Source organism: Anopheles coluzzii, chromosome X (genome assembly GCF_943734685.1).
Source record: "Anopheles coluzzii chromosome X, AcolN3, whole genome shotgun sequence".
Classification (NCBI taxonomy): domain Eukaryota; kingdom Metazoa; phylum Arthropoda; class Insecta; order Diptera; family Culicidae; genus Anopheles; species Anopheles coluzzii.
In genome coordinates this window covers 731,453-755,649 of record NC_064669.1, presented here as the reverse complement: position 1 = coordinate 755,649, position 24,197 = coordinate 731,453, and the positions used below count along the sequence as shown (strand labels likewise).

The 24,197-nt window shown below is 50.8% G+C and overlaps 2 protein-coding genes across 2 annotated transcripts in view; one reads left to right on the top strand and one right to left on the bottom strand.

Moving 5' to 3' along the window:
* The first annotated feature begins 4,748 nt into the window (after positions 1 to 4,748).
* Positions 4,749 to 11,018, top strand: LOC120947331 (galactose-proton symporter-like). The gene is made up of 3 exons (XM_040362559.2): positions 4,749 to 5,466; positions 7,589 to 8,038; positions 8,118 to 11,018. The coding sequence occupies exons 1-3, from the start codon at positions 5,301 to 5,303 to the stop codon at positions 9,167 to 9,169; spliced, it is 1,668 nt and encodes a 555-aa protein (XP_040218493.2). The 5' UTR covers positions 4,749 to 5,300; the 3' UTR covers positions 9,170 to 11,018.
* Positions 11,019 to 12,719: 1,701 nt separating this feature from the next.
* LOC120947322 (octopamine receptor Oamb) overlaps positions 12,720 to 24,197 on the bottom strand; it is a 95,717-nt gene continuing 84,239 nt past the window's right edge. The window contains 1 exon segment of the mRNA XM_049610498.1: positions 12,720 to 15,206. Within this exon segment, the coding sequence (XP_049466455.1) occupies positions 13,711 to 15,206 (1,496 nt within the window). The 3' untranslated portion in view covers positions 12,720 to 13,710.

The window sequence follows — 24,197 nt, the reverse complement described above, 5'->3', positions numbered from 1 at the left end:
TGTGAGCGAGTGGGCACGGAGGGGCGCAGACATTGGATTTGCCTGCAGTTGACATAACATTCTTCTTCCGCATGAGACATCCGACCGGCTCCAGTGAACTCCTCGCCGTTTACTTCACCTTCTCTGTGAGTCTGCCGCTCGCCGGTTGTTCCCAGCACCGGTGCTGCCGGGTTGCCCGAGAACACTTGGCAGGAGAAAAGTGAAATTCGATATCATTCTAATAAATGGTCCCACTCTCGGCCGACAACTGTCGACTGATAAAAGCTGACCGAAACCCGACCGAGGAGAGGGGTGCGGTCCGGGTTTTGCTTCATACATATGTACTAACTCCCACACCCACTGTCGCTACCATCCTTCCATCCGCTCTCGCTCCGATGTACAAAGGCCCTGATGGAGCCCGTTGTCCGAAACATGTTCCAGCTAATTCCGGAGATGACACATTACACACCCAGAGATATGGACATACACACATACCGTCACACATCATGAGTTGGCTTTGCGGTTTAATCGGTTTCCGTTTGTCGATGACACTGACAGAGATATGCCCGGGGCGAGGACACTAAGGGCTGTTGGGCAGATTGTGCCCATGGGGCGGAAGGCGGTGCAGCCATTGTTCGGTTCGGGTGTGCAGTGCCGAGCAGTGGGTCGACCCAGGGACCCTCGATCCCCGGGTACGAGCTCTTAATCATGGCTCCAAAACCCGCGTCACCGTCAGCCGCGTACCGGGCGCCTTCCAATCGCGTTGCGTGTTTGCTCGACCAGTCGAGAGGTGAGTGCCGTTTCGTTGGCGACACACACACACACGTGGATTGGGGGTGGTTCCCGGGTGGTGTTTTGGAGCGGCAAACTCAATTTTGCCAATCGTTCGTACACGCGTTGGTGAGCGCGAGCGCACGCGGGCCGGTAATGCTGGGTCCAGTTAAGAAGTGCAATGCGTGTTGCATACCGTGCCGGGCGCTTGCTCGCCTCGAAGCGTTTCTGACGGGCTTCCACACACCAGCTACAAAGCCGGCTGTTTGGGATGCTGCGAATTCATCGTGCGCTTCATCGTTGCATCCGTTTCCCTTTGCAACCCAGCCGCACAGATAGTGCTTCGCAATCTAATCAAACCACACATGTACACAGTCACAGGAACACGCACCAGACCGCCAGGACCGACAGGGGTGGTTTGGTGGTTAAAAATAGATTTCTGCTCGCTTGCAGCTTAAATGCAATTGAATAGTGCCGGCCGTTCCTCGTGCCCGCTGCCCATTGACCGTGCCGCACACGCAGCAGTAGCTTGCTGTCAGTGCTGTGCAGGACAAATTACTAGCACACATACACACACACACACACACACACACACACACACATACACACACACTTGGTGTGAGCCTCTGAGCCACTGAGCTTTCGCTTCCGGTTCCAGGGGCGAGTGCTAGAGCAACAGCTAGCCGCCAAGGCAACGCTCTAATCGCTCATCCCATCCCAGCGTACCATTGTTTCGACGCTATTAAGCGTCGACATGAAGGTTTATGGTCCTCCCGTTTGCGCCACACACACACACACACACCGAACCAGGTGTTGCGCTTCCGGAGTGGCGAACTGACAGCTGGATGGATTGATCGCCATAATCACTGTCATCGCGGGAGTGGGAGCGAGCGCTAGCGTGTAGAACAGGCCGTCCAAACTTGGAGATTGGCATGAATGCAAATTGTTCCCAACCGTTGGGACGTCTAAGCGAGCTTGGGAAGGGAAACACGGAAGGAAATGAGCTGGAAAACTGTACACCATTCGGGGGGAAAGGGTTCGTTTCCTCCAACCACTCAATATTGTTTTCGTGTGATTTTTTTGCTTGTTTGTCGCTGCTGTTGCTGCACCGAAAAGGATATATGAGCTCCCGGCGGAGGAATTGTCCCATGGGACAATGGGGATTGCTGTCAATACACCTATTTTACATAATTTTGGAGCTCGCGAGATGTTCCCCCGGGCAACGCACGAAACCTCGCAGCCGCCGATGCGAATGTGTGTCCGATAACACGGCACAGATTAACCGTGACAGGTCCATTAGATGCTGGCATGATTCATCAAACCCTGACGGAGGGTACAATGCTTCGACGGGCAGCTCTGTGCGTGTGCGTTTGTGTCATTATAGGCGCATTAAGCTGTTTTGCATTGATAGATTGATACTGTAATCATGAAGTGTAGTACGATGCTGTGACACAATAAAGTTTGTCGGGTACATGTTGGCGAGAGGGGGGAGTTTGGGGGGTTTATGTCGCGAGAACAGTCGCAATTTCGCAATTTCGCGTTCCGTTGAGACAAGACGCAATTCTGCATTCTGGTTTCTAGAACATGGGCTTGTGGCCTGATTTACTTGCCTCGTATTTACATGCCATAGCTATGGCACTGTGCGTTCAAGAGTGTTAAAGAGTGTTCTCTTGCCTAATCAAACTAAACCCGTTTACTAGTATGATTTGAAAGAGTTTAAAGTTTCTCTTAACTGGAGACATTCTTTTTCTTCTTTTTCTTCTTCTTCTTCTTCTTCTTCTTCTTCTTCTTCTTCTTCTTCTTCTTCTTCTTCTTCTTCTTCTTCTTCTTCTTCTTTTTCTTCTTCTTCTTCTTCTTCTTCTTCTTCTTCTTCTTCTTATTCTTCTTCTTCCTCTTCTTCTTTAAACAGTAGAAGTAATGGGGTCGGATGAGCCATAGCCGTTGGAGCATATGATTCAAGTCACTGGAGTATTGACTAATCAGTTCATCTCAAATAACCTGTCGCGACGGACGAAGGTGGGACTATATAGCACCTATATAGTACCGGTACTCACATACGCCTCTGAGACATGGACACTGTCCAAATCTGACGAAACCCTCTTAGAAGCGTTCGAGGGAAAGATGCTCTCAAGGATACTTGGCTCCGTATGTGTGGATGGACAATGGAGGAGCCGCTATAGTGATGAGATGTACGGCGACCTCACTGTCGTGTAGGCGGTCTGAAAGGTGCTAGAGATGCCGGCTTCTATACCACACTAACATATTCCACCAGTGACCGCACAAAACTTCAGTAAACAGCCTTGACACTAGTTGGCTTAGAGGCACTAGTTGGTTAGAGGCGAAACTGCGTACCACCAGAGATAGGAACATATGTCAAAGGATTTTAATCAAGTGAGAGCTACTGGAGGGAATTTTCGTAACTCTTTGCACGATTCAATACAAAGCTCGTTCGAGTATATCATATATGCAGTCCAATATTTGTCAAGTAGGTTAACCTTTGCACTATAGCTTACTTCCTTCTAATTTATTTACATATTGCATAATTTGAATAAAATAATTCCATTCCAAATCCCACTCTAGTGAGTAAGAGTGAGTAAGAGTGAGTTGCCTACTGTTTTTGTTACAATGAAATGAACAGTCATGAATACAGCACGTCGGCAAGGATGGCTAGTGCGCATTAGAACTCGCAGCTGCAACAAACAAATAAAGTCGTCAGCGTCCATTCATATGCGCCAAGCGGGATGCGTCATTTGCGTACAGCGAATGGCAATGTTGTAATATGAGCATGCTTGTTTAGCTTCGCAATCATCAAACTCACAAGCAAGATCATACGACTCAGCGGGTGTCGTCACAGAGCTCTCGAACGATTTGGGAATCAATTTTTCCGAATTCCAGGTCACTCAAAATGGGGAACGCAAAGTGCATCGGGAACGCATATGTAACGCTCCGCACTGTGCGGGACATCCGACCATCACGCCAAAGCCCGTTAATCTTTCCCTCCCATTTCCGACACCTAATTAATGTTTGTTTAATGCATCCTCTGTTACGCGCAGGTTCGCCGCCAAGGCACCACCACTGTGTAAACCATGTCCGTGAGTTGTCAAACAGCCCATTTTTATCGCCCCTCGCACGAACCCTTATCGGTAGGCGGCACGGGCAGGCTCGGCAAGCGCGGCAGCGGACCGGTACGCGGGCGGATAAACATGTCGGCGGCCGTTAGAAGTTTCGCCCCTCCCGACGCACAGAAGCAAACAAAAACATTGACCAACCAACCGACCGTGTGCCTAATCACGCTCGCGTCCTGCATGCTGTCCGCATTCGGATCACATGTTGCGACCAGGTTCGAGCGTTGTTTGCTGACCCGTCGGGCTAACCTTTCCGTTCTAAAACAAGAAACGGCAAGCAGAGCCAGTGCCAGTGCCAGTGCTAAACGCCGCGGTTTGCAAACCGTTTTGTTTGCGTTGTTTTGTTGTTGTTGTGTATAGCAAACGACGGAAATCGCGGTTTCGGATGACTAGCCCAGCCTAGTGCGGGCTGGCACTGCCCGAAGGTCGCCGATCAGTAGGCAGTCACGGATTGGTCAGAACATCGTACGATGCTAGTGTGCCCCGCCAGATCACCCCCGCCGCACGCACTCCCACATGCTTCTACGTCACCGTGCGGAGGAGCGGGTACACACCAAAAACACCGTCACCCGAGCGTAAGATCTTCTCCGTCCGGCGCGATAAGAAATCGGAACGCTCTCGGCTCCGCTGTCAGTTTGTTCTGGAGCTGTTCCCCGCCGTAGAACGCTGATCGGAGCGCGTGGGGAGGGGGTTGCATCATGTGCTCCTTCACCCATCTTCCCGCTTACCCCCTCCCGAAAAAGCCCACCCGAATGGCGATGGACGGATTTTTTCGTGTTATCGCAGCGCGCGCGCCTCGAACTGCATAACTCAACTAAATAATTTATTATTGACAGCTGTCAGCCATCCCGCCCGCCCCCACTCCAGCAGCAGAACGCGTGATCCGAAGATGCGAGAACTGTACTGTGCGCTGGGTCAGCGCCGGTGGCGTCTACGGGCAATATATTGGGCCTGCCCGGGTCTTATCACCAGCGAGCAGCGGCCGAAAAAGAACACGAACCACTGCCCTCAGAACCACGGCACCGTTTCAAACGATCTGGTTATCTGGCGGGTGGGCAGGACTTTCCTAACCATCTCCTTGCGGCGCAGAAGGGTGTGCGAGCGGCGGGACCAGGAACTCGGGGCCCGCGATAACCTTCCCTGTACGTACGAACGATTCGGGACCGGCATTCTTGCTGCAGCGTGCCGCTGGTTCAGTTCAGCGTTGCAGACGTGCCTGCCTCCTTACGGGAAGGGAATCGCGCCAAGGGGATTCAACCTGCGTGAAGTTTGCAGCATTGCCACCGATCAGCCTCCAAGTGTAACCGGAATTCATTACAACCCGGGAGTGCAAGAAGGAAGGCGGCTCAGAAATATCGAACTTTTGGAGTGCATTTTTCAGTGTGTAGCTGTGTGAGTGTGTGTGTGTGAGCAAGTGCTTAAGTTATGGCCCGGGAGGTGGGTAAGATACAGCCCCAGAACTCGTCCCGCCGCATCATCAGCAATCAAAGCAGCAGTGCCAGCAACAGCAGCGTCGACAGCGCAAATTCGGACAAAATGCGCAAACCACTGCTCGACGAACGATGGACGTCCATTCTGTACACCTTGATCGGTAAGTGTGTCGGTTAGGCTTATGTGAGGTGGAACAGAAAAGATTGTTGCACTGCTACTGCAACTCAAAACGTCAGGGAGCTCAAAAACAAAATCAATGCAATCATGTTCAACTCAAATTATATTCTGGTACTATAGTGATAAGATCCTCACACTACAATAGCTCTACTTTTGAGTATTCTTGAGATCTGCTGCAATCCGTTACTATGAATGGTGGGATTCTGTGATATAATCTAAGGCTACTTTCTACTAGTTGGTCAAACTTTAATTCTAGCTCAAACTTCAAGAGCTAGTGGTCTTGGCAGTCACTTTTTGTATATTAGTTTCTGTATTCACTTTTTGTGTACTAGTTTTGTGTACTAGTTTCCAAAAGATTCTGTTCTAAAGACCATATTGACAGAGTATCTCTGGAATTTGTAAACAGATCGTTCGGATATAGAAGAGAGTCAAAAGTTTGGAAGGCTGTGTAGAAATAGAATGAAAATATTGCTCCACTTCCGAAGTCATAAAGTTCCTGGTCATCTGGGTTGCTCTTCAGCATCGCTTTACGTACACTATGTACATTGTAAGCTGTAAGTTTGTACAAATAGTAATAGGAATCTTCAAGATTCTATCTACCAGCTTATCCATCTTATACCTATAAACAGGTCTTTAGGATAAAGAAGAGGGAAATGATTCACTCGACTACTTTTCCTACAAGCATTCCAATAGTTATCCTTATTTTAAAATTTTCTGTAAAGGACTTTCACACACGTTGATAGAGTTTACGTTTGACAACAAATGGCCGGAAAGGGGGAAATACGAGTACACTTTACGCCTTTTCCATGATTCTATCTATTGTCTGTGTGCCGCTCATATCTTGCCAGCCTATAACATATAAAACTAGACGGCTTCTTCTGGGTTTGCAGTCCTTAGAGAGACGAACGGAGGTAGCACAAGCAGTGTTTGTAGCAATTTTAATAAAAGGCAAAATTGATACTCCCGAGCTTCTTCTTAAGATCAATTTGTACACTCCTGATCACGCACTACGTCTTCAGAATTTCCTGATCAAAATAGACCGGGCCCGTACTTACAAAGGAGCTCATGATCAATTTACCTCAATGTGTAAAGCTTTCAATAAGTTCTAATGCTTTTTTGTCTTCAATATAACCGTTGCCACGTTAAAATTCATTCATTCATTATTCATTTCTGAATTCAAAGATATAGCAAGTAAGGTTATCTTAAGTTTGATTTTATTTTTAATATTGCAAAGGCCCCTGCGCACGCCACGCAATCATCTTCAATAAATAAATATCTGTAAATCTCCGATAAAGAAGAGAGCCTGTACTCTCTTGTGTAGATCTGCACTGAACCATAAGGAAGTAGTCAATGAAGGCTTTAGCACGAAATATGACTCCACCACCGAGCTCTGGCGCAAGAAGTTCCTGGTCAATGTACACATACCTGTTACTGTGCCCCCTGGCTGATAAACTCTCCCCGTCGATCCGTCGATGCCTTCATCGATGCACACACCCGGGTCCGAGGGATTACCCCGAAATGGTGCGTGACCTCGTTTGCCGTGCGATGTTGAAATTGTGCCGCTAATGGGCGCATGGTCGATGGAATCTGAGAGATTCTAGATAGTGCTAGGTGGTTACATGTGGCCGACACGGGGCCTCTGCAGTGAACCTTTGCGCAAGGAGGTTATGTTTGTATCAATAGCAGTGTGAATGTATGCCTTGCTATCTCGCGACTTACGACACGTGAAGTAGGTTAGTCGGGAACGCTTATTCCTGCAATAATTTCAACTAGATTTGTTGACTAGGGGATAGAAATGTATATTTTTAACTTTATCATTGTTGTTAATTAATAAACAAATCAAAAGGTCTTCCAAGATTGTTTGTTCGCTCGTTAGAATCAACTGAACGGTGTTAATCTTCTTTTTGTATAATTGGAAGCAAGAAGCGCTGCCCAATCCACTTGTAGACTTTACTATCTGGGCCTGATTGGTGATACCCGTATCAGGTCCTGCCTACGCCCTGTTCCATGCTTTTTCTCAATATTTTCGCGTAAAATTTCTTGCTTGGGAAATTTTACAATGAATGTTAAACCGATAATAATGTACAGCTTACCTTTAATTCCAGTTTCCCTGCTGTACGTCACCGCCGGCACGATGGTGGGTTGGAGCAGTGGCACCTTCCGCCGCTCGCACGGCCCTGGGGCCGAACCGCTCGCCCTACCGCTGCTAGACAACTGGAGCATCTCGCTGGCGGCCACACCGGCCATCATCATTACCGTGACGGCTTGCGTCGTCCACCGCTGCTACCACTGGATCGGCACCAAAGCCTTCCTGCTGACCGCGTCCCTGCTCGCGATCGGTTCCAGCACGCTGGAAGCGTACGGTCTCACCTTTTGGAGTGCCAGCGCCGCCCGCATCCTGGCCGGAATAGCGGCCGGCATCGCCTTCACGCTCGTGCCGTCGTACGTGGACGAGTTCGGGTCGGCAACGGGCAGCAACGGTCCGCATCGTCCACCGCTCAATGAAATCCTTGCCACCGCCTTTCCGCTCGGTGTGCTACTCCGCTTCGCCGCCGGTAGGTGTCTCGCGGACCTTTCCCTTCGGCGGTAGAGATGTTGCTTTGACCACTGACTCTTTTCGTTTTCTTTTTTCAGACTTGCTCCCGCTTCCGGCTGACCCAACGGTAAGCGCTTTAGTTTGGGGCGCTCTGCCAACGTTCGCCTTCGTCGGGTTGCTGTTTCTGCCCGATTCGGCCCGCTTTCTGTGCGCCAACGGGCGTGTAGCGCAAGCGGCCGCCATCCTGCAGCGCACGCACGAACCGGCCGCCCAGCCCGCGCTGCAAGAGTGTCTCGCCCGCTGGCAGCAGCCCGGCCCGGGCCTGGTGGAAGCGCTGCGGCGCCAGGCGAACTTTACGCTGACCGTGCCCCTGCTCGCTCTGTTTGCGCTGCAAGCGTTCCTGGGCGTGCTGCCCATGCTGTTCTATCTGGCCGGGCTGGTCGAGCTGGCGGGTGAGCAGGCGCAGTCACCCGAACGGGTCGCCACACTGCTGGTGGCACTGTTTACCCTTGCCGTACCGGTCAGCCGCTATCTGCACGCGAGTCGGCTCCAGCAGCGGCCCGTCCTGGTGCTCAGCGCGATGCTCATCGCGCTGGCCACGCTTGCGCTCGGCTGGCACTGTCACGAGCGACGAACCCGCAGCCTGGACCTAGCGGAGCTCCCGAGCGAGTGGCCCCTCTACTGCTTCGCGCTGATGTTCGTCGCGTACGCGGTCGGGTTCTACCGGCTGCCCGGGACGCTGCTAGCCGCCGAGGTGGCGGACGAGAACCTGCTGGCCCTGCGCACGGTCGCCACGGCAGTTGGCTGGGGCTCGGTCTATCTCGGCGTGCGGCTGCTGCCCGTGCTGCTGCGCACCATCGGGCTCGGCTGGGTGCTGTGGAACGTGGCGCTGGTCGCCCTGTCAGCCGCCGGGCTGGTGCTGCTTTGCCTGCCCGCCCAGTACGAGTACGCCCACAAAGCGCTGGCCGGCGGGGCCTGCCCCAGCTCGATGACTTCCTCCGTCTGCTCGACCGGGTCCAGCGCGTCGCCGGTGGCCTCGGCCTGCTGGCCCTGCTCCACCACCGACCAGAGCTCGGACGCACCGCAGCACTACAGCTACGCGGAACAACGGACGCCCGGCGAGGTCCTCCGAGGACCGGAACTGGTGTGAGAGCGACTGGAATGTCCCCTAGAGGGGAAAGGGAAATGAGCGGGGGGGGGGGGAGTGGGAGGGGGAAATCGGGAAGAAAAAGACTGATCAAACCTTAGCAGCGCTCTGCTGATAACGGTGTCACGAGGCCGGCCTGCCAGCAAACTCTAGAAGGAGGGCCGAAAAAGCGGCTTCTACTCTTACTCTTGCTGGGCAGGCCTTTTTTTGTTGTTGGTTGGCGTGTGTGTGTGTGTGTGTGCTCTGTTTTTGTGACCATGACAAAATTACTCTTTACTTACACACACACACACACACACACACACACATTGGCCACCATTCGGCGCCGTCGCTTCATTAGCGGCCGTGGTTGGCGTGGACGCGAACGATAAGCGCGAGGGGAGCGACTTTCTTTCTAATTAAAGAACGTTGGAGGCACGATTACGACCAATCGAACATGGCGCAGTAGCAGATAAGACGTTCGAGCGAAAGCGGAGAGCGAAAAGAGGGACGGCGGAAGAGGGGAAGAGGAATTAGTTTGACGCTTGCAGTAGAGTACGACGAGTAGGCTTTGATATTGTAATCGGTTGATAAGTAGTGTGTAATGTGCTAGAACGTATACCAGTGAGGCTGGAGGGGTTCTTATATTTATAGCAGAAGGCAAGGGCAGGGGATAGAACGAAGAAAAAACAACAAAATAATAATAACGCACACACCCAGGAGGTTTCATATACATATGTTTGAACAAATTGAATCTATTTATCTGTGGTTTATTGGAATGTTTTTCTTGTTGCACATTTGTTTTCGTTTCTTCCTTCCCCATTACACTGCTGTTTTGCTTTGTTTTTTCTTGTTGTATTCGTTTGTTTGCACATGAGTATGAGTCTGTTTTGTTTGCTCCTATCTTCTCTTCTTTTCCTCTGTCACTGCATTCTGTTGCATTGTGTTTATGCTTTTCTGTTTTCCTTTCTTCCCCCTTTACCCCATGATTGTGATGCTTTGCTTTGATGTGTTTAGTTTGTTTTATGTTTGTTTCTGTTTTGTTTCGCGTGTATGTTTCTCTGCGTGAGTCTATTTGTGGCCTTTATAGCTTCCCATCCAATGCAATGGGAAGAGGAGGAAACCTTAGTGACGGAAATGTGTGCAGTTTTCTTGTTTTATTTATCTTTTAGTTTGAAAATGATGAGGAGTGTGTGGTATGTGGAAACCTTTCCCCTGTTCAGTATCTGAAGACGAAGAATTGGACAGTAAGTCTCCCCTACTGCCGCTAGCCTAGCTCCCCATGACATTGCAAGAATCGCATGATGTTTGACTATGAAAGAAAAACATAACATTGCTATGATTATATTTCAACTATGAATGATTTCACTTATGTTGCTCTTTTTTTTTCTTATGGTGGTTTATTACGAATCTCTTTTTTCTATTATCTATATGTTTCTCCCTTTTTCATTTAGTTTGCATCATTTAAAACATAAAACATACCTTGCTATGTTCGTGTTTTTTTTTTGGTTTTCTGCATTTTCTGTTTGCTCACCGTCTCTCTTACTATATTGTTTTTTTTTGTTTTGTTTTGTTACCATTTCTCCATCACCCACCTGTCTTCAAACTCTTACCGTCTACTGTTGCTAGCAATTCATTTGCCTTATTTTCTTTTCCCATGCATTTTCGTACGTTGTGGGGTTTCCTTCACACACTTTAATTGTTTTTGATAAATGTTGTCTGTTGGCTGCTTTGTTGTTTTGGGGTTGTTTTTCCCTGTTACATTTGTTTGGTTTTATTTTTTTTTATTTTTTTCTTCTTCTTTGAATTGTGCTACATTTACATTTGTTTAACAGGTGTTTCACTGACACTCGGTTCCGCTGAGCTGCCTGTTGCAGCTGCACGGAATCTTCCCTCCACCAAAGCGGTGTGCGCGGACGGGAACCTTAGCCCGTACCAGCCTTACACCCTAACCGCACGTAACGTAACGTAACGTAACAAGACGTAACAGTCTGGAGCGAAGCGTTTTGCATCCTGCGCGCACGTGCGCTGAGCCCGGGAGAGGCACAATCGCACATCAGCCCGGCTCTGTTTCGCTCCATACCTGGAAGCATGTCTGTACCCTAGCATTGGCTCACCGGAGCTAACGGAGCATGTAACGATAATAAATGTTGCCATAAATAAATGTGTGTTTTCTTTTAAATTTTGACCCCATCTCTCGCTATTGCCCGCTTTCAGCATCCATCCTCTCTTCATCTCTCCATCGATTCGCAACTAGACAGCAAAAGGGGAAGTCCAGCTGCCGCTGCGGTGCCTCGGTGCGTTACACAGCGCTCTCGCCGATTCATGCTTCATCGTTTAAAGGCCAGCACGAAACGGGAGATTTGGGCCAGCTCTGTTTGGGAAGTTGCATTTTATGCATGTACGACACGACAAGAAGATCAACTAGACAACAAGAAACAACAATTAGTAGGCGCATATTGTACTCGTTTTTCATTCCTCTTCTTCTGCTTTAGCTGGGTACCGGTGAATGAGTGTAAACTCGGTGTGTATCGGTGTATATATATATATATATATATATATATATATATATATATATATATATATATATATATATATATATATATATATATATATATATATGTGTGTATATGTATGTATATGTATAAAAGTTTGTGCTTAGAAGAGGTGACAGGGAGTGTTAGTTTGCCATGTCGCAAAATTTAATTTACCATTTCTCACTATCGCTTGTTTTTGTGTGGTGGGGCTCTGTGTGTGTGTATATGCCTCCCGTTACTTCGTGGTCGCGTTAAGCGTTTCAGGGGCGACCGCGCTCTTTACCGTGCCGGGCGGATAGACTACCTTGCAGGCGCTTACAGCACGGCTGCAGCAAAACGCTACGCCACCCAGCCGGCGCTGCCCCAAGCGACAGCTTTGATCGAGCTTGTTGCTTGTTTTGTTTTGTTTTGTTTTGTTTGTTGTTGCAGCTTCTCGTAGATACCAGAAGCAAAGCAAAACACTCTCGCACGCACCGTGTACATTTGCTTCTGTTCTGCTGCTTGTGTGTGATGGGATAATAAGGGTTTCTTTTTCTCTAGTATTCTATAATCGTAGTGTAATATGTGTTACAATGTTTTTTTCTTGCTTCACTTCAGCCTGCTCCAGTTCTTTTTTTTTTTTACACATTTTCTCCATTTTTTTCCAGTTTAATATAATGGTATGACACACGAAAGTGGAACGATTTTAATTTACAAAAAACAGCGGCAACTCGTGAGCGTAGCCGCCTTCTATTAGCTGGTTCACGTGTTTACACTGACAAAACAGCAAACTTCTAGCAGCATAATAGTACAGCTGCGAGAACGTTGTGCTCGAACGGCTCCACTCGCTTACACACTTGGCGTGCACGTGGCGTCGTAGGCTGTAGGCTGTGGTGTGCCTTAACGCGGTGACTGAGAGAAATGCAACGGGGTCGTGGAGCGAGCTTGGCTTATCAAACTCAACCCCTTCATGTTCCCTTCTATCGTCCCCGCGCGCTGGAGAGGAGGAAGAGGATGATGTTTTAAAATTATTGTTTTCATTGTTTTGTTGTTACACTCCCCCCCCCCCCCCGGTCGACTTCGAAACAACCTAATGATGGCGTTGTTTGCGTGTTGTTCTATCCTTTCGCTCCCCGTTGCTTTCCAGCCATTTTCACTGCTCTTCCCCGAAGAAGCTTCCTTAATCGAAAGCAGAACACACGCCCATACAGTGGTTCGATTGTGCTGCTTTACTTTATTTTACCCTTCCCTCGCGGTTCCACAACAGCCCTTCCCCACCCAGACAGCTTGTTTCAGTGAAGCGTTTGTCCTGCTAATTAGCTGTAATGGTGTTGTGATTTCTGTCTCGAGTGAGCGAGACCATGCGGGGTTGCGAGAGGGATGGCTGTGCAAAGTGTGAGGAGTGTGTTGGAGTAAGAATACCCTCCACGACCCACTTCAAAGGCCTGCTCGTTCGGAGTTGCTTGCTTAGGATTAGCAGGACATGGGAAGCTAACAAGTATGTAAATTGGGTCTTGTTGTTTTGTTGCTGCTACTGCTGCTGTTGTTGCTGCTGTCAAGGAGCCGCTTTTGCAGAAGCTACCCATCTTCCACCATCTCGCGCTGCTACCACACTACCTTGCTGGTTACCCGTATACAATACACATTTACACTTACAATGCTCTACCCTAGTTATCGTGACGTCAAGTTAAGGTAACAAACACTTCCAAACACATGCGCACACACATGCACTCATCCACACATACACACACACACACACATACACTTGCTTATTATTTTCTTTTGCTTAGTTTTTGGGGGCGGCAAAGAGCATGTGAGTGAGGGAGAGAGGCAACACAAACAGTGATATGCTGATGACGTATGGCTTGACGACGTATGTACATGGGGGCTGTTTGCGTCTTTCCATCATTCACTTACATACACACACACACACACACACGCACTTTCACACATACACACATACACACACACACACCGTCCCTGTAGCGTTTTGTAGCGTCCTCTCTAGCTCTGGTCGCAAAAGTGCCAGATGGAGCGCTCCCAAAACGATCAAATGTTTAGCCGCCGCAGGCTGCGGGACGAGTCCGGCTCGAGGCGGCTGCGCAGCGGCGGCAGCGGCGCCAACGGGTGGCCCTGCAGCGGCCCGAGACCACCCCCGCTCGAAGCGGGACTTTCCATCACGAGCGGGTGGCAGATGTCGTACACGTTCGGGGCCCGCACCAGCGTCCCTGTACAGCCGCCACCACTGGCTCCACTCGAACCGGCCGCCGCCCCCAGCGGATGGCTGGCGGCTGTACCGCCCACCGCACTGCTCGTGCCGGCCGTCGTGCCCCCACTACTGATGCTGCTCCTGCCCCCATGCCCCACCTCTCCGGTGGAGCCGCCGGCACCACCAATCCCACCGCCCCCGGCGGCAGTGGTCGCGAGCAGCATCATGCCGCCGCCGCCACCGCCCCCCCGGCTCGAGGTGGAACTGATGCTCGGCGCGTACGACGTTCGTCATCTCGAGTCGGACAGGTCGCCGCCGACTGGATCGCTATCGTCGCACAGCGACTGGGCGGCCGCACTCGGCGAAATGCTCGGCGTGCGGCCCCCGTGCGCCCGCATCTGCGACATGTCCGAGCCGCGCCTGCTGCCAACCGCGCCGGCGAACCGGCCGCCCGAGCAGAAGCAGCGGCAGATGATGCGCTTGAACGCGAACCGAAAGTCCTTCGAGAACAGGGCGTAGATCATCGGGTTGATCGCGGAGTTGCAGTACCCGATCCAGAAGACGATCGAGAAGAGCAGCTCGTTGATGCAGTCGTCGCAGAACGGGCGCACCAGGTACATGGTGAAGAACGGCAACCAGCACAGCACGAACAGCCCGACGATGATCGCGAGCGTCTTGGCCGCCTTCGTCTCCATCCGGAAGCGCTTCACCTGCGCCTTGATGTTCCGCTTGCCCATGCGCTTGCTCGCCCGCGGTGACAGGAAGCTGCTGCCCCGCTCCCGGTGCGACTGCTGCTGCTGCTGCTGCTGCTGCTGCTGCTCCGACACGGTCAGGTACTGGGTGGAGCCGCCCAGCACGCTGCCCATCTGCTGCTCCTTCGACGGGCGGCGGAAGATCTGGGACGCGTTGCTGTCCCGCCCGTTCGCCGACGAGTAGTGCACGGCGTACAGCAGCTTGGTGCCGCCGCTGCCGCCGCCACCGGTCGACGAGGAGCTGGTCGCCATCGCACCCGCCGCCGCCACTGCCGGCGAGGATGGGCCACCGCCCGCCTCGGCATGGCAGCTTTGAGCCACGTTCTCGGTCGACGGGTACGAGACGGAGATTTTGATCTTTTCGTGGTGTGCGGTCGGATGCGGGACCGTGCCCCCGTGCCCCACCAGCTTGCCCCGGGTCGAGTAGCGGGACAGCCGCTCGGGCGACGCGCTGCCGATGCTGGTGGTGGTGCTGTGCGTGCTGCCGTTGCTGTGTGGCGACTCGTGCAGCGGTGCGCTCGTTGACCCGCGCCCACGGTGTATCCGCAGCGTTAGCCGATTGTCGTCGAACCGGTTACCCATGCCTGTGGGAAGTAAAGAGGGGGGTTGAGGGAATGGGAAGGGGGAGCAAGAGGAAAGGGGTGGCCCACGAGCAGCACGGGCCGCAGCAAAGGGGCCAGCACAGGGAGGGGATTTGAAGGCGCGACAGCATCATGACAGGTTCGGACCGGGAGCAAGGATAATGCGATTGAAAGAAAGAGAGAGAGAGGGAGGGAGAGCGAAGGAGACGGACAGAGAGAATAAAAGGGGGGAGGGGGGAGGAAATAATCGGAACAAAGTTTAGTATGAGTATGTATGGAGAAGCTGTTTTGTTTATTGTTGTTGTTGTTGTTGTCTTTTTTTTATTATTATTTTGGCTAGTTTTGTTGGTTGGGAATCAGCTGCAACAGTTTGCAATCGTCACCTGCCGACCCCGAACACAAGATTGCCTACACTGTGGGCGCAAAAGAAGGAAGAAGCTTTCGCATCGTCTGCTGCACCAGCTACTACGCGCAGCTCAGCAGAAGATTACCCGGGGGAACGGCAAAATGATGATAATGTTCTCTTGCAGCTGTTGCGTGGACACTCCGTTCGTTACACAGCAGCATAAACATAAAAATAAAAAAAAAAAATAAAAACCCCCCGGCAAGTGTTCGTTCCTATGCAAGCCGGGCGGTTGCTTCAAAGCCCGGATAAGGGAGAGTTTTTGTGCAACACAAACTGGAAGGTGAAAGGGAGAAAGGGAAAATGGAGAAAGGATCAGGGAGCATACTTTGGTCTAGTACCAGGTGCCGCGTGCTAGCCGCGAGTGTGCGCTGCAGTGTCTGTCAGCTGTACGCGCCTGAAATGTATGCACGCCCGCGGAGCACGTGCGCTGTTGCGGGTTTTAAGCAATATATGCTAGCTCGCGCTGTAGCTGTAGCTAGGAGGGAAAATGCGGGATAAAGAGATAAAAACAAAACGTGAAATCGATGGAACGCTGTCTTTCGTTTACGGGACGGTAAGGACAAACGGACACGTACAGATAATTTTAAATAGTTCTAAATTAATATGAATACGGCGTTCGTGCAATGTGCGCAGGCCATTTTCCCCAGCCACCTTGCATTCGGAAATCTGTTGCATCATGGAAGTTTATTATTAAGTATTGATGATTTTGCAAAGTTTTTTTTTCGTACAATGTTCCGTGTGATGTTCGGGAAAGACAGGCACCTGACATGGGAAGGATGGTCACTGATAGAAATCGTTACATATTGAAGAAATTAGTGGGTGAATTGTGATTCACCACGCTCAATAACTCTCAAGATTGCTGAGCAGAGGCATTATTGAAACCTCTGGGCGCAAGTATCTGTTGTTGCGGCACTTTGGGAGAATGCTTGAAGTAGGTGACCCCAGCAAATCAGACCAACAAGTCTTTGAAATCCCGCCGAAGCTCCTGTCTATATTTCTGCAAGGTGTCGGATCAGTTGCTCTTAGTAGACCGATTCCAAAAAAAAAGGTTGTCCGGCGTGCTCTCCTTCAGACTCGAAGCTGTATTATTAAAATGTGAAACAACTATTTTATCCTTCAATTATGAAACGTGTCCATCTTTCCCAGAGTGTCCGTCTTTCCCTACCTTCCCGTTTTACGTGAGGTAGAAAGCGGCCGCGAGCCTTAACCTCGTAGCTGGTGCGGAAGTGCTCTCGTTTGACCGTTTCGACGACGTTGGCTGTGCACATCCGTCCAATCTTTATGATTTCATTTGTCTCTTTGGGCTTGAAGAAACGCTAAATTTTCTCGTCCATTTGCACACGGGAAGCGCATTTGGTGGGCCAGATAGGAGGGGACTTTAACGTACCTTATGAAGGTTCTTAGTGCAGGTCGTAATCGTTTCCACCTGGCCACTCCGCGTGCTGGAGTTCTGCGTGGAACGAGCACAAAAACTGGGGCACTTACACCCGAACAGTTGCTCCGGTCGAGTATTGACGCGCGGTTTGCTCCGTAAGAACCCAAAACGGCCCAACTTTTGTACATTAAATCTTGCACCGAAAACCCACCGACTGGTTCCTCCTCCTTTGTCTCCTCCCCTTCCCCTCCCCACGCCTGTCGGGCTGTTATGGAAATGCTTTCCCCGACCTCGTGCCAGCTCCAAACAGTGGAAGCACGCTCGCTTCGGATACCACAGGCTCATGTCAGACTCGTAAAATTCAATAATCCCACAACCCCGAGAGCCCGTAAAAATATCGAAACGACTGCGGGCGGTGGGCTGTTTTGCGGTGGGTGGAGAATGACTACAACAATGCAATGCAATGGGGAAAGAGCGTAAGCTCTCGGATAACGCGGCTTATTTACCGCCGGGGAAGTTCTGTTTCCGGAGAACTTCCAATTTCTCACTCCAGCGGGAAAACAAAACTCATCAACCGCTGACTCATCCCGTTGCGGGCTGGAGTGTAGGCTCGGGTCAGCCAACAATATACCCACCAGGCTCGGACAGGTGAGATTTGTTTCGGGACAGCTCAGCATCTTCCCGCGGCCCCTCCCCCGGGACATTAATTTTCCATTTCCCCAAATTTCGCCACCCAAAAATCCATTTAAATGCAGCTCCAAATTCGTTACGTGCCCGGCATTTGTGCGAATGCGGGGAGGGCCGGCAAATGCTTGCCGTGATTGACAAAAGGGTGACAGCACGGTTGCCTACGGTCCACACCGCCGAAACACCAAAGCACAACGAGCCGAACGACAGGAATGTCAATTAGCACGTGGGCAAACCTGGCAGGCCGCCGGGAGCGAGCACGCAGGGCGAAACTGAAGCAACAATCACGTCCAGCAGAATGTGTTTGTTCCTTTCCAGGTCCGATCCCACACCACACCTCGCTACTCCATCCATCTTCTTGGCAAGGGAGATTGTGCTTGGGAAGAGTGTTGCGAGGCAAGGATGTGGATGTGCGGTTCCGTCGGTAGCCCGCTTTCTGATTGTCTGCGAACGATTAGGTCGCTTATGGCTGTACTGGAAGGGTGGGAAGGGGGGGGGGGGGGGGTGTGGTGGCCATTTTTTATCGTTTTATTCACCGAACCGTCACTCGCCTCGCACTGTTTGCCAACGCACTGTTCCGCGTCGCTTCGCTTGATGTAAACAACTGCCAACCATTTTGTTTCCAACGCCGACTGCGTTCGTCGCTCTTGCACGCGTGGTCGTTCGGTTCGTGCTAGAGGGCGCCAGTGTTTACAAATATAGTGGTGTTCCCGCTTTGCGACCCCGCGCTCTTTCCCTGAAACATTGCTCCTCACGACCGACATGGATTATGTGCGCTGGCCGCGTGTGCTGCTGCTTTCGGTTGCAAACGATTATTTCTGCGGCAAACGGGGTGATTTGTTTTGTGCTAGTTTGTTTGTCCGCTTCTACCCATTCCCTGGCCGCTTGTTGTTATATTTTCACCTCACCCTTCCCATCCACACACGCTCTCTCTCTCTCTCTCGTTAGTTTGTTTTGTATCCTCTTCCTTTGCCACCAGTTCTAACGATCTGTTTTTACTAAATAGCGCACCAAGCCGGAGGTATGGCGAAGAGACGCATATACGACCAGCGTAAGCTTCTCCGAAACCAAAATGCAGAAAAGCTAAAGGCAACACAGGAACGACAGGGCAGGAGGGTAACGGACAGCTTGGTACGTTCCTTCCAGCCCGCACAAACGCGCGCGTCGCTTTGCGATGGAAATGGCGACGTGTTTGCGTAACGGCGTGTCTGTCAGCAATGGCCGCCAGTCGTAACGTGTGGTGGCGTCACGATCGGCTGCCGGAAGCCATAACGAAACGAAAAGAAAAACACACACAAACATACGTAACTGCAGACAGCACGGAGGGATGGGGCAAGGCCCCTGTTCTGCTTAGCCGCGACGGCATCACTAATGAAGAGTTTGCGGTTTTGATTTGTTTGATTTGCGCAACAGTACGGCGCCATTTTGCGGAGCAGCGATGGGAAGGGGGGGAAGGGGGGCATGGCGGGGCATCACAATGGGAGCGCTTATCACATCGGCTGATGCGAGCGGCGATTGTACGTGCCCGGTGGACTCGTTAGCCTACGCAGAAAGGAGGCTCAGCACCGGTTCAGCAGGTTCACTGCACCGTGTTTCTTCCAATTTGTCAGAACAAAAGCAACAACAGCTACAACACAAGTTATGCCATTTTGTGTCAATCATTAGTAAACGCCGTTTGAGGAATCGCTCACATCAGCTGGAACAATCGATGCGCAGTTTTGCTCATGCAGGCTTACGAAATGGAACTGCTTTTTGCTGTCAAATTTGACAGTCGTTAAATGCAACGAGACGACCATGTTTGTTTGAAAACTAGATCATTAAGATATGTCGAAAACTATGTCCAGACGATAATGGATCCAGTTCTGAGTTCTGAATCGAGAGCGAGTCGAGGAACAGGGCATTCAGATTTTGTGATGTGCTTGAGATCTTTGAAGATCCAGGCCGTGAAGATAATGCCATCGGGATAAACATAGCTGCTTGGGAATAATATCTATAGGGTGAGAATTAATTGTTCGAAGATGTCTCATTAACAAGAAAGATACTTGTGTAGCAGAATTCTCCACGTTTCCGCACAAGTTTTTTAGCCGAGATAGGAATTTTGCGTAGGAGATACTACAATTTAAGAATTTGTATGATATTAGATATTCAAGATGTCGACCATGCATTACTGGAGAAAGGGTTTCTATAGCATTTTAGATAGCCTTTTTTAGATCACATTTCGATTGGAGTGTTTAAAAAAATCAAGATATTCATCCTGCAAAGAATATTGCAGAAATTCCACCAAAAACCAATCATCGTTGGTTCGAAGTCGCTTAATTGCTTTCGAAGAACTCCAGCATGATCTGTAAGCCGATTTACAATATGAACGACACGCAACGGGACAGCCTATTGCGAAATTGAAGATAAACCGAGCAATCACTACGTACATTCGACAGACGAAGTATTAAATCAAAATTTAATTTCGTGCTTTAATATTTCCCTCGTTCCCGTGCTTTATATTATGACTCTCCCTATGTTTCAATTTCACTAGGAAGAATAGAGTAAAAGCTACAAACGTAAGTATCCCATTTCTAATAGATCTAAACTTCAGTACATCAAATAATAGTTGATGCGTTTCTCTTTAGAAATTTGCGATTCTTCCCTGAGGTTCGATATTCAGGCGGAGGTTTCCCTGATTAAGATACAAGTTTGTCTATTGAAACAGATTACGCTAGTTCCTCAACGTGGAATTCAACAACATTCGTAACAATATGCTTTTATGCACGACTACATTTCAACTTGAGCAATAATACGAGGAACGAGTACCTCGAAATTGTTTGTTTTGTATAAACATTTTACACCAAAATTTCCTCAATGTTGCCATACTTCTTCACCACATAGGCATACGAAGGCATACGAAGTTGTGAAGCATGTGTTTGCTCAACAATTTACTCCCGCTTTCCCATGAACGTTCTTCTCTTGCTTAAATGTATATCTTCACTACGCATAAAATGGGGAAAGCTGTCCCGCAAAGTTCTGCAGCAAAAATTAGTTAGTATTAGCGACTAAAAAATGAACAAAAAAAAAACGCCAACAAAACTGTACTGCAAACAAATGAAACAAAAAAACATACACTTAAAAAAAGAAAACAAAAACAAACCAAACAGAGCAGCATAGATAAGCAGTTGGCCGCTTTGCCAGTGCGGCATCCTGTGCGTTGATTTATTTATCGCGTAAAATGGCAATCGGGGTTGATTGGGGGAGGGCGGGTGGTTTTGTTTATTATTAATATTACTTTGCTTACTTGCTACGGGGATTTTACGCTGAAATTAGTTGCTAATGTTATTTGCTAGTATCCATTAGCCATTTGCGCGCTACGATTATTATTACTTCTTTGTCAGGATTGCTAGAATATGCTTCCGCAACCGGGCGTTTTGCCGGGGCCGGAATTGGTGTACGCCCGTGCTGTGCGGCGTTGTCTTCTGGGCGCTGTTGGGCGTCCGTGCAGGACCTACCGTCGCGGGGGCGAGCAACACCCCTTGCACGCACTCGCGGCAAGAAAATACTGTTTTACCGTCCAGTCGGCTACTAAATAAACACACTCACATACACACACGCACTCACACACGCACACACACACACACACTCGCACTCACAAACGCGGCTGTTACTGTTTCTACTGTCCAACACGATCCACGGCCAGACTGTCGGCAATGGAGGGCACGGGATCCATTGTTGCTGTTTACCGTGCTAATACCCTGTGTTGCTGTAGTTGGCTTTTGCTATATGCTGATTGACATTTCACTCACTAACGTGTTACTACTACTACTACTACTACTGCTACTGCTGCCGGGAGACACTCTGTTCTGTGTGGGCTCTGCTCCTCTGTGATGATGAAAGGTTGGAAGGTGAAAGGTTCGTCGCCCAGTGGCCGTTTCGATACCGTTCGAGCTTCACAGGAACGTAATGGAGGAGTCGCTCTGACGCTGATTGTCACGGGCGCGTTCGTCGGCGGTACCGATCGGGACTGTCGGTGAGATGTCATGCAGCAGTATGACGGTTCGCTCGGAGCTTTCGCCGCGGCTCGGTACGGTCACCTGGCAGCGCTCGAAGATGGCACTCGGCCTGCTCTTCTCATCATCCTTCCGCTCTGTGCCATCGTCATCGTCGTCCTCGTCAATGCTGCTTTCGGTTGTCTGGTCACCCCGGATCGGGGGCCGTAGCCGCATATCATCCGAACTGCCGGAAAGTCTACCGATGCTCGTGGTACCGGCTAATCCTGCCAGCGTCGGTGAAACACTTCCACTGTTTCCTGCCGACGTCTGGACCTGTAGCAATTGCTGCTGCTGCTGCTGCTGCTGACCATCTGTACCGATAGCTGGACCAACCCCACTTCCCACCGGGTGGCTTGCGCGTCATCTGAACACACCACCGACGACGCCACTCTCCGCAATCTCCGTCCGGGGCGTCGAAGCGATCGGCGTGAACGCCGACGGGCTGTACGAGTGGTTCGTCGTGTTGTTGTGCGCCGAGTTCTTCTTCAGCAGCAGGTTCAGCTTGAGCCGCTTCGAGCAGAGGCACCGCAGGATGATGCGCTTGAACGCCTGCCGGAAGTCCTTCGAGAACAGCGCGTAGATGAACGGGTTGACGGCGGAGTTGCAGTAGCCGAGCCAGAACAGCACCGAAAACAGCAGGCTGTTGATGCACTCGGCGCAGAACGCGCGCGTCAGGTACATGGTGAAGAACGGCAGCCAGCAGAAGATGAAGCCGCCGACGATGATGCCGAGCGTTTTGGCCGCCTTCGTCTCCATCCGGAAGCGCTTCACCTGCACCTTCAGGTGCTTCTTGCCGAGCTTCTTGGAGGAGTTGGGCGACAGGTCGCGGGACACGCCGACCGGTGCCTCCTTGAACACGCTCTTGCGCCGGCTGCTGCCCTGGTGGTGGTGGTGGTGGTGCCGGCCGCCCGATGTCTGCTGGGACGCCTGGTGCTGCTGCTGCTGCTGCTGGGAGGGGGCGCCACTGCCCGGCGCCCCATGGTAGCTGTGGTGATGATGATGGTGGTGATGGTGATGGTGGTGATTGTGCAGCGATATCTGCAGGCCGGTCGCGGTCGTGGTCGTGGTCGTGGTCGGCCGGGGACAGGGCAACACGACCACGCTGCCGCTCGAGGCACGTGAGATCGAGATTTGAGGATTCGGCGAGGTGCCGCTGCTGCCACCGTCCGTACTGGTGCCACCGTTCTGTGCGTCGGGCGGCGTCGGCGTTGCCGGTGGCGGCGGCAACGATTGCTGCGTCGGGTGAGACGATGGTGGCGGCGGTGCTCCCCGGCCCGACCCCTCCAGCGACATCCGGACCGCGTTCTGGGCCCGTATCGTCGACTCCATCAGCGAGGCGACACCTTTGCCGCGATGCATCCGCAGCGTCAGACTGTCGTCGAGATTGTTCTTGCCACCTACAATAACAAACAGGGAACAGGCGCGGGGGTATGGTTCGGCGGCGGACATGGACATGGAGTGTAGGGAAGCGGCGGGGAAGGAGGTGCGATGATTTGGCAGGGATGCGCGGGGCGGGCAGGGATGCCGACCGTTCCATCGTGGACAGGGCCAAGCGGCGAACCCCCAGTGGCCATCATTCATCGCGCGCCCATTGACATGAACGCCCACACACATACAAACACGCACACACAGCGCGCGCCCACACACACACACACACACACACGTTCATTTGACGTACGTTAGCGGGCGCATCAAGTCAATCACACATTGGCGTGGGGCAGAAGAGAGAGAAACAGAGAGAGATAGAGAGAATTTATTGTATCGCAATTTGGCTGTAAATCGGTCATGGTGGGATTCAAACAAAAAGAACTGCAGCTAATTATACGTTTTATTATTATTATTATTATTATTATTATTATTGTTTTTTTTTTTTGGAAACTGTTTTACAATGGTAGTAGTGGTGAGATATGGTGGCGATGGTGGTACTGGTTGGTGGTATTGGTTTGGTTGGTAATGATTGGTTGGTTGCGGTAGTGGTAGAGGATCGTATTGTTAGACACGTTTCGGTGTGAGCGTGTTTGTGGTAGTGGTGAGCGGTGTTGGCTGCTCTTGTTAAATACTTCGTCTAACAGGTGTAGTTGGTGTTAGTGATGTAAAGATAACAACGTGTAAAGTGCACACTGTGACACACTGTAGTACTTGGTTGTGTTAGAACGAAAGCGAGAAGAGAACGAGAGAGAAAGATAAAATGAGATAGGATGTAATGGTGTTTGTGAGCGCGATCGGCAAGGAGTGGATCTTTAGCAGACTGTGTGGATTTTCGAGCTTTCTGTCCGGTTGGTCGCCATTACGGGGGCCGCTTCCTCGTACAATTATGGTTTTGATGGGTCGGCTGTGTATGTGTGTGAGTGTGCATTTTACTCCAGAGGGCTGGCAGCGGGCACTGTTCACCATTGTTATTGTGCCGCACATGTGTCAAGTGTCACTTGAGTTACTAAGAAGTGTGCCCTACACACGCTACCATCTCTTGAGCTTGTGTCCCCGATGTGGCC

What these genes read in the sequence shown, in the direction of transcription:
- LOC120947331 (XM_040362559.2), top strand. Translation starts at nt 5,301, where the DNA reads ATGGCCCGGGAGGTGGGTAAGATACAGCCCCAGAACTCGTCCCGCCGC. An exon ending in CATTCTGTACACCTTGATCG is followed by an intron (nt 5,467 to 7,588) that starts GTAAGTGTGTCG and finishes CTTTAATTCCAG; the next exon opens with TTTCCCTGCTGTACGTCACC. An exon ending in GCTACTCCGCTTCGCCGCCG is followed by an intron (nt 8,039 to 8,117) that starts GTAGGTGTCTCG and finishes TTCTTTTTTCAG; the next exon opens with ACTTGCTCCCGCTTCCGGCT.